General features: G+C 34.8%; 1 protein-coding gene across 6 annotated transcripts in view; it reads left to right on the top strand.

Annotated features, from left to right (window-relative positions):
• LOC117317345 (deoxynucleoside triphosphate triphosphohydrolase SAMHD1-like) overlaps nt 1–17663 on the top strand; it is a 67690-nt gene that overhangs the window by 47430 nt on the left and 2597 nt on the right. For 4 of the 6 annotated variants that reach the window (XM_033872143.1, XM_033872144.1, XM_033872142.1 and 1 more), the window contains exons 5-14: nt 1764–1828; nt 3635–3697; nt 4020–4094; nt 4624–4677; nt 10370–10537; nt 11656–11747; nt 14803–14856; nt 16103–16271; nt 16721–16825; nt 17547–17645. In XM_033872143.1, coding sequence (XP_033728034.1) covers nt 1764–1828; nt 3635–3697; nt 4020–4094; nt 4624–4677; nt 10370–10537; nt 11656–11747; nt 14803–14856; nt 16103–16271; nt 16721–16825; nt 17547–17645 — 944 coding nt within the window. The other 2 variants (XM_033872147.1, XR_004530168.1) reach the window with 2 other exon arrangements.

Below are 17663 nucleotides of genomic sequence, written 5' to 3' on the forward strand. Positions count from 1 at the left end.
TACGTGGCGGGTTTCTTCATTACTATGCATTAGAGTCATAGGGTCTACGATATTCATGTGAAAACTGTTCAGTTTTCAGGGAAATGTAAAATTAATGAATTGAAAATACCTCACATTATTTTTTTTCACAATAAATCGTAATCAAAGAGGTATGTGACGACTGTTTCCCATTAACTCATAAAATCAATGATAAAAAATACTTAACGATTTTAAAAAAAGCTCCCGTAGTATTCAAGCTAAATGAATGTTCACGCGTTTTTAATTTCACATACTATCGTTATATCACTAGAAACAGACCATGCTTTTGTGAACATATAAGATCATTTCCGGTAAATTATAACAAAGAATACAGCGAGGCATCCCTGTCGATATCGGCTATAACATTAAATTTTACTAGGAAATATGTTTAAAAGGGAAACTGGAGTGGCTTTTTGATTATAAATAAAGTTGAATCATTATTGCATCTTTTCAGGAATATAGAGAAACTAGGAAAATCAAGGATTTCTTTAAAAGTTCATCATATGCACTTCCTTAAAACAATAAGCGTCTAAGGTATGTTTCAGAGTACCACGGGACGGAACAATAGAAAACGTCAAACATAAATGAATTATTTTATTAATTGAGCAAAGACACTGAAACTCAAAATCAATTTTATTATGAAATTGCCGCTGAGAAAGTATAATAGAAATCGTAGTAATGTCTATACAACTTTAAAGAGATTTGTTGAAAACTGAGGGTAAGGATCTATAGGACTAAACATCTAAGGGCAACAACTTCTTCAAAAATAGTCGAATCAGAATGCCACAAAGGGAAACAACAATATTCATCATGGTTATTAAACCTACAAAGTTTTAAAGGGATATGCTAAAACTGTTCGGGAAAAGCTCCTGACAAGTTTAAAAAAAATTGAAATAATACTTCAGTGAAAACCAATATTATTAGCCTACTAAGATTCAAGGATACCTGTTGAAAAAAACAAAGAATGATAACATAACATTACACAACTACAAAGCATTATAAGTTAAAAGGGATTTAATCAAGATGTATGAGAATATTTCCGGACAAGCTTTACGCCAGACGGACGAACGACACCATACCATACCACGGCAAATTCGGTCGGTCCTATGACGTTCAGTTTAAAACAAGGCAACTTGAAATTATCAAATGCATACAAAAATAGTCAAGTTTACAATGTATCTGTTTTCACAAGTAACTTTATATATCATCATATCATTCAGATAATTGATACTATACTACCTGTACTTGAATAAGTGGGTAGATTTCACTGCATGCATATTCATTACGGTGTTGAAATGTTTCTGATCTACTTTCACAAGTAACTTTATATATCATCATATCATTCAGATAATTAATACTATACTACCTGTACTTGTACAAGTGGGAAGATTTCCCTGCATGCATATTCATTAGGGTGTTGAAATGTTACTGATCTACATGTAAACATATATTTTGAACAAACTTTTTTTTTCTCGTTCGAGAGTGTGCATGTTGTTAACGTACATTTCATTATGTCTTTTGCAATATTCTGCTTAAAATGACTAAATGACATTGCTTTTGTAGGACATTGTTTATAGAGCATGGAACGATAACTAATTGTGATATCTTTGTAATTAAATTTATATTTTTTATTTCCGCTAATTTACGATTCTCTACGATACACTGCAGTACATGATATAACAATACCCTACAGGAAGTAAATTTAAGTATAATATATATTTCTCAATATGGCTTAAATTTTTCAGGCCATGGGCCGTTTTCCCACATGTTTGAAAAGGTTGTCAAAAAGGGGCCGAATAAGAAATGGAAGGTAAATATGAAACACAATCTAAACCGTTTAAAACAAGGACAGGACCTGCTTAAAACGGATTAAAGGTAATGTTAAAAAAGGACAATATATCTTAACTATGAAATCATTTGAACCCTTGGAAGGAACTTATATACAGTAAACCCCCGTTATAATGCCACCTTTTGTTCTGGGAGATTTTGGCGTTATATCGAGTATTTCCAATACATGTGTATTTAATATACATATATATTAACGATTTTTATGAAATTCCGATATGTTTACTTATTTATTTACATAGACTATATATATTCAACTAACTATGTGTTAAATACCTATAAATATTTTCTAGTACTCTTTATATATATTTACAATACACAAATTGTATAGAATTCTAATGGCACTGTACAAAGAACTATTGAGTAGATTTATAAAAACATCAGCAATTACTTAACAGTCTAACATTCTTGATGTTGATGAAAAGAACATTCTATAATTAATGTATTGTTATTGGATATTTACTATCATTATATTCTATACATTTACTATAAATATTGTTTTGCCACAGTTAGAACCACGTCAGATAACGGAATTTTTATCTTATAAAGCTGAAAAATAAAAAGTAAAGCAGTGCGCGTTCAGATTTGCTTATGGTCTATAAAACCTGCAGTTTACAAACGTCTGTAATAAGTTCTCTCAGCAATTGGATTTAGTATTTGATTTACACAAAAATAGGCGCGTAGCTGCTACTATGCAAATAGATAGTTACACTTGTACATGCATATCAAAAATTTGAATGTAATCTGTTTTATTTCTTTTGGGTGGGGGGGATAGCGATTAATTGATGTGGGGTTTAATTGAATTAATATCTTTTAACTGTACTTAAACTGTATAACCGTCAGCCAACTGTATAATCGGCAGCCGACAATCAGTATATACCATAGGGCACCTTTATTATAAGTATTTCTAAAGTTGTCAACATTGAAAACATGGCTGCAAAGCCAACAAAAAAATCGCATCATCTTCGAAAAACAAGTTCATAGTGACAGAAAATGACCTCGAACTTTTTGTCTGAAAAAAACCCATGTCTGTAGCAGTTTTAATAAATATCAACGAAAATAGGGCGGGATCCGAATTGCTTCGCATTTGCACCTTTGGTGCGGCTTTTTTGCATGCAAATTGGTAACAGTCAAGCTTCAATTCAATGTTATTTGACTTTGGGTCATCTCAATACACCCACTTCGAGTCTAAAATACCCAAGCATTAGTTATGGGCAACCTTTTGAAATCTTCACCATTGCTTTTTCCTATTCGTATGTTCTATTTGATATATGTTTTATATTATGGAAAAAATAGACGTGTACTCTAAATAAACCGCTATGATGAGATTACACACTGTTTTTATGTTTTAGTTTCATACATCAAATAAACCCCAGTTACTCATTATATGTAAATTTACTATACTCAAGCCCAGGAAGATTCACCTTTACTGATGAACTCTTTTCTCTCAGAAATATTTTCGCCGGTATTTCACACTTGGGTGAAATGGAGCTTAGAGTTGTGTAACCCTTGGTAAGCAAAGATATTTTCGTCAAGGTTAGCACTAACTCTTACTCAAATTAAGAGGAGAGATGTTGATATACATGGTTAGAATATATACAGCAATTTGTGTTAGGATCATTGCATGCATTCCGATACGCTTTCTCACAAAATTGAAATGAGGTATTCAATAACACATGAACAGTATGATGTTTTCAAGCTGCTCAAGATGTTCTGATAATGATTAGGATTAAATTCAATAACATTATTATGTATATATTTCTCATTGAAGCACGAGGAAGCTTCACAAAAGCTGATTGACAGGATCTATAAACACTTGAAGACGGAATTTAAGGTAATATATTTGATATGGTTTCTCGCCCAGATTCAGTGAATGTTACCATAGATATACTATAAAAGGAGCATTTATGGATTTGGTGTCAATATATGATATATCTAATGTGTTATGTTAAAATATAAATGTCTACATGAAACACACAAGTTAAGATGAGAACGTAATAAAACACCAGTATAGATATAAATGACATAAATAAACGTTTATGTTCACTCAAGAGTAACTATACCTGTGTGCAATATTCCGTTCTCCGGAAAAAGAGAGTACATTAATGAATTGAACAGCTACCACGTTATCACGATTTATCGCATCTCTATCTTAGGACTTAGGAGACTTGGAGGCGGAAGATGTTGAGTTTATAAAGGAACTGATTCATCCATCGGAAGAGCTCTATGATGTAAGTTTCATCAGTACCCCGTCTTCCTCGTAAAATAAAAAATGAACATTCGTGACAGTCATGGTTAGATTGCCTGAAGGTTTGATGGAGGATAGGGAATCTGTCTCACCAGATACAGACCACCCCTCGGTTCGGTCGCCTGCACGTAGCCTATGGCAGCCATTTTAGGAGGACGTCAAACCTGTAAACAAATTAACCATCCGACCGAAACTAGAGAAACTTGTTGGTGCTCTGTAGTAGATCATGAGCTGTGAGGGCACAAAACATCGCGGAATTTTACGAGAGAACGCATATAATTGACAGAGAACCTGAAACTTTGATGATTCGAAAATCTAAATACCGTTAATCTTGAATCTTTTTTTTTCTTCTTCAAAATCAATGTGTTTTTCTTAGCACATTACCATAGAATGTACCCCGTGTTTGCTAAAATAATTATGATGATCATTGTATCTCTAAGAAAATATGATTATTATATTATTACATGATACTGTACCTAAGGTTGCTTACTACTTCTGACATTTCATTACAGAAGGTAAAGAATGGCGGCGATGAGCAAAAAAAGAAGGATTTTTTTCTTTACGAGGTTCGTACACTGTCATAGCGTCAGAGCGTCAAAACCTTACTAAGAGTTTCATACATGTTAAGTGGGAGCTAAATAGCACACCAGTGATATTTTAAATCATTACACTGGTGTTATTCAACAGCATTATGCTGATCCCAGAAACCCTTGTCTTTGATGGATTCACGACTGTATGCCATTCCAATTTTGTGTGATATATATGATATAATCTACTTTAGGATATACATACTGCAAATAAATGAAGTTATTACCTCCCTTTAACCTTTAATCAATAACAATGTATTAGTACAAATATGATATCTCTATATTGACTAATCTATTTCACATATACATATTTATCTGCTTCAATTTGTTATATTTATTTAAATTTTAAATTATCTCTTTATACCGGATGAGATGTATTAAGGCTTAGCATATTATCTGATCCTGTTGTATATTTTTAGCCCACCATCATCAGATGGTGGGCTATTCAAATCGCCCTACGTCCGTGGTCCGTCGTCCGTCCGTCCCTCCGTCCGTCCGTCCGTCCCTCCGTCCGTCCGTAAACAATTCTTGTTATCGCTAATCCTCAGAAAGTACTGAAGGGATCTTTCTCAAATTTCATATGTAGGTTTCCCTTGGTGCCTAGTTATGCATATTGCATTTTGAGACCAATCGGAAAACAACATGGCCGACAGGCAGCCATCTTGGATTTTGACAATTGAAGTTTGTTATCGCTATTTCTCAGAAAGTGCTGAAGGGATCTTTCTCAAATTTCATATGTAGGTTTCCCTTGGTGCCTAGTTATGCATATTGCATTTTGAGACCAATCGGAAAACAACATGGCCGACAGGCAGCCATCTTGGATTTTGACAATTGAAGTTTGTTATCGCTATTTCTCAGAAAGTGCTGAAGGGATCTTTCTCAAATTTCATATTTAGGTTCCCCTTGGTGCCTAGTTATGCATATTGCATTTTGAGACCAATCGAAAAACAACAAGGCCGACAGGCAGCCATCTTGGATTTTGACAATTGAAGTTTGTTATCGCTATTTCTCAGAAAGTGCTGAAGGGATCTTTCTCAAATTTCATATGTAGGTTTCCCTTAGTGCCTAGTTATGCATATTGCATTTTGAGACCAATCGGAAAACAACATGGCCGACAGGCAGCCATCTTGGATTTTGACAATTGAAGTTTGTTATCGCTATTTCTCAGAAAGTGCTGAAGGGATCTTTCTCAAATTTCATATTTAGGTTCCCCTTGGTGCCTAGTTATGCATATTGCATTTTGAGACCAATCGAAAAACAACAAGGCCGACAGGCAGCCATCTTGGATTTTGACAATTGAAGTTTGTTATCGCTATTTCTCAGAAAGTGCTGAAGGGATCTTTCTCAAATTTCATATGTAGGTTTCCCTTAGTGCCTAGTTATGCATATTGCATTTTGAGACCAATCGGAAAACAACATGGCCGACAGGCAGCCATCTTGGATTTTGACAATTGAAGTTTGTTATCGCTATTTCTCAGAAAGTACTGAAGGGATCTTTCTCAAATTTCATTTGTAGGTTCCTCTTGGTGCCTAGTTATGCATATTGCATTTTTAGACCAATCAGAAAACAACATGGCCGACAGGCAGCCATCTTGGATTTTGACAATTGAAGTTTGTTATCGCTATTTCTCAGAAAGTACTGAAGGGATCTTTCTCAAATTTCATATGTAGGTTCCTCTTGGTGCCTAGTTTTGCATATTGCATTTTGAGACCAATCGAAAAACAACAAGGCCGACAGGCAGCCATCTTGGATTTTGACAATTGAAGTTTGTTATTGCTATTTCTCAGGAAAGACTGAAGGGATCACTCTCAAATTTCATATGTAGGTTCTACTTGGTGCCTAGTTATGCATATTGCATTTTGAGACCAATCGGAAAACAACATGGCCGACAGGCAGCCATCTTGGATTTTGACAATTGAAGTTTGTTATCGCTATTTCTCAGAAACTACTCAAGGGATCTTTCTCAAATTTCATATGTAGGTTCCCCTCAGTGCCTTGTTATGCATATTGCATTTTGAGACCAATCAGAAAACAACATGGCTGATAGGTAGCCATCTTGGATATTGACAATTGAAGTTTGTTATCGCTATTTCTCAGAAAGCACTCAAGGGATCTTTCTCAAATTTCAAACGTAGGTTCCTCTTGTTGCCTAGTTATGCATATTGCATTTTGAGACCAATCGGATAACAACATGGCCGACAGGCAGCCATCTTGGATTTTGACAATTGAAGTTTGTTATCGCTATTTCTCAGAAAGTAATGAAGGGATCTTTCTCAAATTTCATACATACGTTCCCCTCAGTGCCTTGTTATGCATATTGCATTTTGAGACCAATCAGAAAACAACATGGCTGATAGGTAGCCATCTTGGATATTGACAATTGAAGTTTGTTATCGCTATTTCTCAGAAAGTACTGAAGGGATCTTTCTCAAATTTCATACATACGTTCCCCTCAGTGCCTTGTTATGCATATTGCATTTTGAGACCAATCAGAAAACAACATGGCTGATAGGTAGCCATCTTGGATATTGACAATTGAAGTTTGTTATCGCTATTTCTCAGAAAGCACTCAAGGGATCTTTCTCAAATTTCATATGTAGGTTCCCCTCAGTGCCTAGTTTTGCATATTGGGACCAATCCAAAAACATGGTCGACAGACAGCCATTATCGCTAAATCTTAAATTTTATATATAGTTTCCCCTTGTTTGAAAAGTACTAGCTATAGAGGGCTGTTTCTGTATTTACACAGATTAGGATTAGTAAGACTTAGAAGAAGGGAAAAGTAGAGAAAAGATCAATCTGACATGGAACCTATGAAGATCATTCAATGGTGGGCGCCAAGATCCCTCTGGGATCTCTTGTTGTACAATAACATTTGTTTAAATAAAGGGACCCTGATCAGTTGCTGGTATGTATCATGACTAATCATGTGCCTTACTTTTGCCACGTAAATTGTCAAGGTGGTCGTTAATATTGGCAAAACATGCTTAAATGTATGCGTTTTCTGGCGAACCTGTGTAGCTCGTATGGTACATTCTATATAGGGTGTTTGTTTAGGGTGTTTGTTATGAATGTACACATTTATTCTAATTTGTACATGAATTTCAAAATGTCGGTTGTGAATAATATCACACAAATTTAGATGTAGCAGGTGAACAGGTATTTCGTTTACCAATATTCCTCTTATTAGACAATATTAATAACACTGAACATCGTAAGAAAAATGTGACAATGCAGTCAAACAGATATAACACTTAACATAGTCTTGTTAAGATGTATTCGTGATATCCGATGGGATCATTTATCATTCAAAGTACCAAACAAAGTCAATGTGTATACTTATATAGATACATAGAAGGTGAAACAATTGCATCCTATGTTCACTTCTAAGTATAACGGCATGATTGTTGTGCGGGGAATATGTGATCCACACGAGCTGTACACGTTCTTTTCAAACATATTGCCAAAATTTGCCATACATTTGTAGAAAATTGCATGACAAGAGCAAGGTGAGTGATAGGCATGTTGGATACTAATAATTGATTAGTTATTTCTGTGGTCTGAGTTACACAATAGTCTGGCAATAGTCTACTTTTTGTCAAAATACCTCAATAAAACACAGGTGACCTCCGATTATCAGCGACAGACTTCACGTTACAACACACAGGTGAAAAACCACACGAACGCGCCATCTTTGTAATGCTATTGTGTCTGTTAATGTGTGAAAGATAATACTTCAATGGTGTTAGTCGATTTGCCCAAACTATCAAAACTAGTTGAAGGCATTGGGCTTAAAAACAGGACTTCATCGTTACGACTGCTTCAATTTAGCTTCATAATCACCTATGCTAATGGACAGGTTTTTTTTGTTCTATACTGTACAGTCTACAGAAACGGGCATTAAAGATGTGTCAGCGCCGACAGCGTGTACACTGCTTGTCACAAAAATACGTAAATTGACAGCTATCGTATAGAAATGTATCTAAAATAGAACAACCCATTTTAAAATCAGAATGTTGCATAACAAATAAAGAGGCGATGTAAGATAAAATTTCCGGGTGATGGAAATATTCATGCTCTTTGAATCAAAAAGACCAAAAGAAAAGCTTAAACTTCTGCAAGGTGGCACTGTATATTTGTTCAATTTCAAAGGTCAATTTCTTGCAGTTGGTATCGATAATATATGGTTTGGATATTCGTTAGGTATTATATGGTTTGGATATTCGTTAGGTAATATATGGTTTGGATATTCGTTAGGTAATATATGGTTTGGATATTCGTTAGGTAATATATGGTTTGGATATTCGTTATGTAATATATGGTTTGGATATTCGTTAGGTAATATATGGTTTGGATATTCGTTAGGTAATATATGGTTTGGATATTCGTTAGGTAATATATGGTTTGGATATTCGTTAGGTAATATATGGTTTGGATATTCGTTAGGTAATATATGATTTGGATATTCGTTAGGTTATATATGATTTGGATATTCGTTAGGTAATATATGATTTGGATATTCGTTAGGTAATATATGGTTTGGGTATTCGTTAGGTAATATAAGATTTGGATATTCGTTAGGTTATATATGGTTTGGATATTCGTTAGGTAATATATGGTTTGGATATTCGTTAGGTATTATATGGTTTGGATATTCGTTAGGTATTATATGATTTGGATATTCGTTAGGTAATATATTGTTTGGGTATTCGTTAGGTAATATAAGATTTGGATATTCGTTAGGTTATATATGGTTTGGATATTCGTTAGGTAATATATGGTTTGGATATTCGTTAAGTAATATATGATTTGAATATTCGTTAGGTAATATATGGTTTGTATATTCGTTAGGTAAAATATATGATTTGGATATTCGTTAGGTATTATATGGTTTGGATATTCGTTAGGTAATGTATGGTTTGGATATTTGTTAGGTAATATATGGTTTGGATATTCGTTAGGTAATATATGGTTTGGATATTCGTTAGGCATTATATGGTTTGGATATTCGTTAGGTATTATATGGTTTGGATATTCGTTAGGTTATATATGGTTTGGATATTCGTTAAGTAATATATGATTTGAATATTCGTTAGGTAATATATGGTTTGGATATTCGTTAGGTAATATATGGTTTGGATATTCGTTAGGCATTATATGGTTTGGATATTCGTTAGGCATTATATGGTTTGGATATTCGTTAGGTTATATATGGTTTGGATATTCGTTAAGTAATATATGATTTGAATATTCGTTAGGTAATATATGGTTTGTATATTCGTTAGGTAAAATATATGATTTGGATATTCGTTAGGTATTATATGGTTTGGATATTCGTTAGGTAATGTATGGTTTGGATATTTGTTAGGTAATATATGGTTTGGATATTCGTTAGGTAATATATGGTTTGGATATTCGTTAGGTATTTATTTCGCGCTATCTTTAATGCCCGCGAATATAGCAAATTAAATCTTCCGCAAAATGAACAACTATACAGTAATAGTGTAAAGTATGTTAGTATTCTTGTCTTCAGTCAATCATTAAACTTCATCGGCGATAAAGTGCCATCAATAAGTTATGATCCTTAGCTAAACGGTTAAATCTTTTATGGTTTTACACACATCAAACATTGTGACCGCTTGATTTGTAAGATTCTGTTTTTTTTGTCAGATTGTTGCCAATGAAACCTACAAAGTTGACGTTGACAAGTGGGATTACTTTGCACGTGATTCCCTGTACCTTGGTGTCAAGAATAGCTTTGATCACGACAGGCTGATAGCGTCTGCCCGAGCATGCGTGGATACGGATGGTGTGAGTCACGTGACCTACAGAGATAAGGTAATGTCTTCAAAAGGGAAAGGTTAAAGGTCACTTAGATCTGGCCTTTATTGGAGAGTATATTGTACACTGATAGGCTATACTATACGTATCAAGGAAACAAAGTACTATTTTATAAAAAGGGAACAGAGAAGATGCTGATATCATATCACTGCTAGTACAAGTCAGTGGTTACCTGCCTAAACGTGCTATTTAAAATGTAAGCAAACCTAGATTATTCCTACCTTTGACAATGTCATGCAATACCTTCCTAAGACAGGGGATTGATCATTTCCTGCCAGTCGCTTACAGTTGATGTTGATTTTTTCCGTCGCTTCAAACATTAAGTCGATCATTTCTTATTCCTAGATAGCTCTTTGTTGATCAGAAAGTCGATTACTCCTCACATTGAGACAACCCCAGATTAACGGAAGTACGATTACTCCTCACATCGCGACAACCCTTGGTTAACTTAAATACAATTACTCCCCCCCACATCAATACATCCCCTGGTTAACTGAATACGATTACTCCCCACACCGAGACAATCATTGGTTAACTGAAAGTCGATTACTTTCCACATCCAGCCAACCCCTGGTTAACTTAAAGTCGATTACTCCCCACATCGAGACAACCCTTGAATAACTGAAAGACGATTGGTCCCCAATAAATACATCCCCTGGTTAACTATAAGTAGATGTTTTGCCATACTTCTGTTAACTGGAGAACCATAAGCTCACAACTAAACGAGAATGCCTTACCCTAATTGTTAAGTGGCCTTGTAGGAGATAAGACCCATGAGAATATTTTTATTAATTTAATTATTTTCTTGATATATTTTGTTGTATTAGTTGGCGAATCTATAAAAAATGGCTGATAATATAATTAATATGGTGTACTAATGGTGGCATATTCGTGTCACAACTTAACCCAGGACAAGTAAGATTTTTTTTTTATATATCTTCATGAAAACAAAAGTCGTCATAACGATAATGCATAATAAGTTTAATGTCTAGTCGAAAAATCGTGTTGCCTGTAACTGGTCTGATCCTTAATATCTTGGGGAACAAGTTCCTTTCGGTCTAATTTGATTTTCATTCGTCAATTTTAATCGTTGTACTTTTCTAATTGTTTTAAAGGATGTCGACAATCTTTACGAGATGTTTCACATCCGGTTCACGCTCCACCGGAAGGCGTATCAGCACAGGTTGAACAAAGCGGTCGAGATGATGTATGTTAAACATAAAATGTTAAGACACAATTTGTAACTGTTTTTAATATTTGTGTCTTTTATTCCGTCTTTCCGTGATGAATAGTTATCTGCTCTTGAAAGCATAAATCGTTTGTTATGTTTTGTGTCATAACTAAATGAATCGTTTAAATTCAGTATTAAGAATACACTGTATCTTTATCTTGCCGTTTATTGAACATTAAATGAGGTCTTGACGAGATTACAAAAAGTGTATCTGTTATGAAAGACATGTTGTTTTAGGTTAGTGCTGTTTTAAAAACTAGTCCTTATATTTCCTACATTTATACACGGTTAGACCTTTAATAGTTCCCCACTATTACTCTCTGTTTCATATATATATTCTGTAAAAAAGTGTGTAATTTGTCACATTTATACACTGATTGATTTATACACTGTAAAACATAGTATAATTTGCCATATTTATACACTGTAAAACATAGTATAATTTGCCATATTTATACACTGTAAAACATAGTATAATTTGCCCTATTTATATACTGTAAAAGCTGTGTAATATGTCCCTCATTGTAGAACAATGTTTCATTTATACAGTGTTAAACATTTTCCCTCATGTATACATTGTAAAAGTTCTGTATAATTTCCCTCGTTTACACAAAGCATGTGTATTATCACATCAAACAATTTAGTGACGTAATGAAAGTGCCTACAGAGCTATTATTCACTTCGTCAAAATAAACCATCGATGTATCAAATATCCCAGATATGTTATATCAAGAACAGAAGTATACGTCCCTGTCTGTATATATGCAGTAAAGCATCAAGCATATGCCCCTTTTCTACATTTCTACTGTTACGTAACAGCAGATGAAATACTATATTCATAGTATCCTCAGTTACACAAGTATGCCAAACTCTATATAACCTTCTCCATTGGTTGAAACACTTCATTTTAATAAAACACTCCAAATACAAACCAATACATCACGCAGTGATACCGCACTGTCGTCATACAAAGTAATACATACCGCACTGTCGTCATATAAATCAATACATACCGCACTGTCGTCATACAATTCAATACATACCGCACTGTCGTCATACAAACCAATACATACCACACTGTCGTCATATAAATCAATGCATACCGCACTGTCGTCATATAAACCAATACATACCACAGTGTCGTCATATAAACCAATACATACCACACTGTCGTCATATAAACCAATACATACCGCACTGTCGTCATATAAACCAATACATACCGCACTGTCGTCATACAAACCAATACATACCGCACTGTCATCATACAAACTAATACATACCGCAGTGTCGTCATACAAACTGATACATACCAAACGTTCGTCATATAAACCAATACATACCGCACTGTCGTCATACAAACCAATACATACCGCACTGTCGTCATACAAACTGATACATACCACAATGTCATCATATAAACTGATACATACCGCACTGTCGTCATACAAACCAACACATACCGCACTGTCGTCATATAAACCAATACATACCGCACTGTCGTCATATAAACCAATACATACCGCACTGTCGTCATATAAACCAATACATACCGCACTGTCGTCATATAAACCAATACATACCGCACTGTCGTCATACAAACTGATACATACCACACTGTCGTCATACAAACCAACACATACCACACTGTCGTCATACAAAGTAATACATACCGCACTGTCGTCATATAAACCAATACATACCGCACTGTCGTCATACAAACCAATACATACCGCACTGTCGTCATACAAACTGATACATACCGCACTGTCGTCATACAAAGTAATACATACCGCACTGTCGTCATACAAACCAATACATACCACACTGTCGTCATACAAAGTAATACATACCACACTGTCGTCATATAAATCAACACATACCGCACTGTCGTCATACAAAGTAATACATACCACACTGTCGTCATATAAACCAATACATACCGCACTGTCGTCATACAAACCAATACATACCGCACTGTCGTCATATAAACCAATACATACCACACTGTCGTCATATAAACCAATTCATACTACACTGTCGTCATACAAACCAATACATACCGCACTGTCGTCATATAAACCAATACATACCGCACTGTCGTCATATAAACCAATACATACCGCACTGTCATCATACAAACCAATACATACCGCACTGTCGTCATACAAACCAATACATACCGCACTGTCGTCATACAAACTGATACATACCGCACTGTCATCATACAAACCAATACATACCGCACTGTCGTCATACAAACCGATACATACCACACTGTCATCATACAAACCAACACATACCGCTGTCGTCATACAAACCAACACATACCGCACTGTCGTCATACAAACCAATACATACCGCACTGTCGTCATACAAACCAATACATACCGCACTGTCGTCATACAAACTGATACATACCGCACTGTCATCATACAAACCAATACATACCGCACTGTCGTCATACAAACCAATACATACCACACTGTCATCATACAAACCAACACATACCGCTGTCGTCATACAAACCAACACATACCGCACTGTCGTCATACAAACCAATACATACCACACTGTCATCATACAAACCAATACATACCACACTGTCATCATACAAACCAACACATACCGCTGTCGTCATACAAACCAATACATACCACACTGTCATCATACAAACCAATACATACCGCACTGTCGTCATATAAACCAATACATACCACAGTGTCGTCATATAAACCAATACATACCACACTGTCGTCATATAAACTGATACATACCACACTGTTGTCATACAAACTGAAACATACCACACTGTCATCATACAAACCAATACATACCACACTGTCATCTTACAAACCAATACATACCACGTGCACACTGTCATCATACAAACCAATACATACCACACTGTCGTCATATAAATCAATGTATACCGCACTTTCGTCAGACAAACCAATATTACCGCACTGTCATCATACAAGCTGTACATGATTCATTAAATAATATTTGTTTTGATGAAAAATCTGAATAGGATTGGCGATGCGATGGAATTAGCAGATGATATCAGAGTAATGGGAGATGATGAGTAAGTAAACTTTACATTCTTTGTACCATTTTTGTAATTTACGTCTATATAAGAGTTGTTTAATTCTTTTTTTTTTGACATAAGATGCGGGAATGCCTGCCTTGCAATCAACCTTTTGGATATTTGTTATTGGAATATGTTCTTTGTAGCACTTGCACTTCATTTATCAAACTCACGTCCATTACAACATTGATACCTTGTAAACTTTTTAGATCAACTTTTTGTATCCGTCAACATCCATACTTATATTTCCTGTAATATTTGCTATGTCATCATCCATTCTGATATTTGCTATCGTTTGTGGTTTGTTATCATCCATACTGATATTTGCTATCGTTTGCGGTTTGTTATCATCCATACTGATATTTGCTCTGAAATGTGATTTGTTATCACCCATACTGATATTTGCTATCAAATGTACTTTTTTTATCATCCAAACTGATATTTGCTATCAAATTTGATTTTACCATACGTGTTTTGTCATCACCCATAATGATATTTGCTATCAAAGTGCTTTGTCATCTTACATACTGATATTTGCTATCATACATTTTTGTCATCATCCATACTGATATCTGATATGGTGTGTATTTTGTTATCATCACCATTCTATTAGGCGTATTGTGTTACATTAAAGAGACTAAATGGTTAAATTTCCATATAATCACGTGTAAAACAGGAATAAGAATTAAAGGTATGTAAAAAGTTATGTTGTGTTAATTATAAAATTTAAAAGTGTCCGTAACATTTTTTTTAGATAGTGATGAAAATTTAAAATAAAATAGGAACAACCTAAAATTAATATTTTTGAAGTTTATAGACATTAGCAATATTTATCAAGAAGTGCCATTATTTTTCTTATTTGTCTAAAACAGTCTAAGTTCAAGTATCACAACGCTTTCCGGAAAGCAAATGCATGAAGCAATTAAATGAAATCTAACCATTAAGTCCATTAAATCAAAACCTTGTGTGAATACGTTAATGTTGTTAATGGGTGAACAACACATGTATATTTAGGACATCTGAACATTTGTTAAATACATGTAGTATGCAAGAGGGAACTTCTTGTTAGAATGAAATCAAAGACTACTAATTGATGCAGAGGAAATAAAGATACCTCCCCCCCCCCCCCCCCCCCCCCCCTTAAATTTACGTTCAAGCCAACTTCACTTTAATAAAAGGTACCGAATGATATGAACTGGGTTAATTGTCTATTGTCTTGATTTATAATGTTGTGGATTCAAAGGAAACCCAAAATGATACACGAAGCTGTAGATGACATGGGCGCCTATATCAAACTCAACGATGATGTGCTGCATAGAATAGCCGAGTCCTCATCCGAACGTGCTAGGACCCTCGTGGCAAGAATTTACACCAGAGATATATACACATATATCGGCGAGAAGACCATTAAGGTAGGAAACGGACATACAATTGTAGTTTCCTTCATTGAGCATGCACATTACCTTGTTGGTGTAAACACATTTTCTTGATACTGATACATTTCTTTCATAAGTTAATGCACTTAAATCAAAAATTATATCTTTGTAACATGAGTCTTCAAACTTCACACGAGGCATTCCATTGCTGCTCTATTAGCGAGTTCCTTTTCTATGAGTAAGGTAAAGCGACTTAAATTCTGTCTTTTCGTAATGACAGTTATTTGCTCTTGTGAGCAGGCATTTATTGTTACGTATTAGTTTTCGTGAGAAAATTACGTCGTTTTCGCACGAATCGGTGACGTTTCCCTCACAAACAAACGATGTGACAGGAAAGAGCAGATAACTCTGGATTACGAAAAGACGGAAAACATTTAACCAAATGTACCATAGTGAAAAACATGCTTATCAATCTCTTAAAACAGGTTAAGATGACGGAGGAGGCCGTGATAGACGAAATTATCATGAAGGAAAAATGGGAAGGCAAAGAGAAAGAGCGCGATGATATGAAGCAGCTTTTGGGAGTTGATGTAAGTCATTTAGTTCGTATCAGCTGTTATATGGAAAACAGAGTCCATTCGCGATTGTAAGCGACAACGAGTGTAATAGTTCCCATTAAATAACTGTAACCCAACCTTTTTTTGAGTGCGATTAATTTTCTCAAAAATTAAAAGGCCTTTTATAACTGTAAATGGCGAAGTTAGATCTCCGCGAAAAAGTCGTAAGGCATGAAAATGGGAACTCAAGTCGCCGGGAATATTAATTGGTTTACAGAATTGTAAAATGTGTGTAATACTTGTAGCTATTTGTACCATGATTGTAATGTTATTTATTATACCATTGGTGGTATTGTATTATGTGTGACATGAACTTTATTAATTTATTGTATTTCAAGATTTGTGTAATAGTTGCCAATTATATCGCTGTAAGATTATATTGTATATGATCATTTGTTAGACACAATCATGTGTTTAAGAGAGGGATATACATCTCGAATCAATGTTATATTACAATTCCATAATAATGACAGAGCATGTATGTATACTGTAAAACACTACGTCATAGGGAAGGGTGATAGATAACATTCATATATGCCATGAAGTCAGTTCATCTTTATATTTAATAATAAGTGGGGAAAATTTATTTCTGAAATAGAGATCACGTTGAATTTTAGAAAAAAATAATAGAGAGACTGACTTACTGGTATCTTGATGGTCAAGAATGTAACTTTTGTGAATGTTTTTTTTCCAGATTGCCTCGTACGATTACGGCAATAAGGATAAAAACCCTGTACTCAATGCCTACTTCTACACCAAAGAGGACAAACAGAATGCCGTACACCTGGACGAGGTGGGATATTTGAATACC

Source organism: Pecten maximus, chromosome 19, assembly GCF_902652985.1.
Source record: "Pecten maximus chromosome 19, xPecMax1.1, whole genome shotgun sequence".
Taxonomy (NCBI): domain Eukaryota; kingdom Metazoa; phylum Mollusca; class Bivalvia; order Pectinida; family Pectinidae; genus Pecten; species Pecten maximus.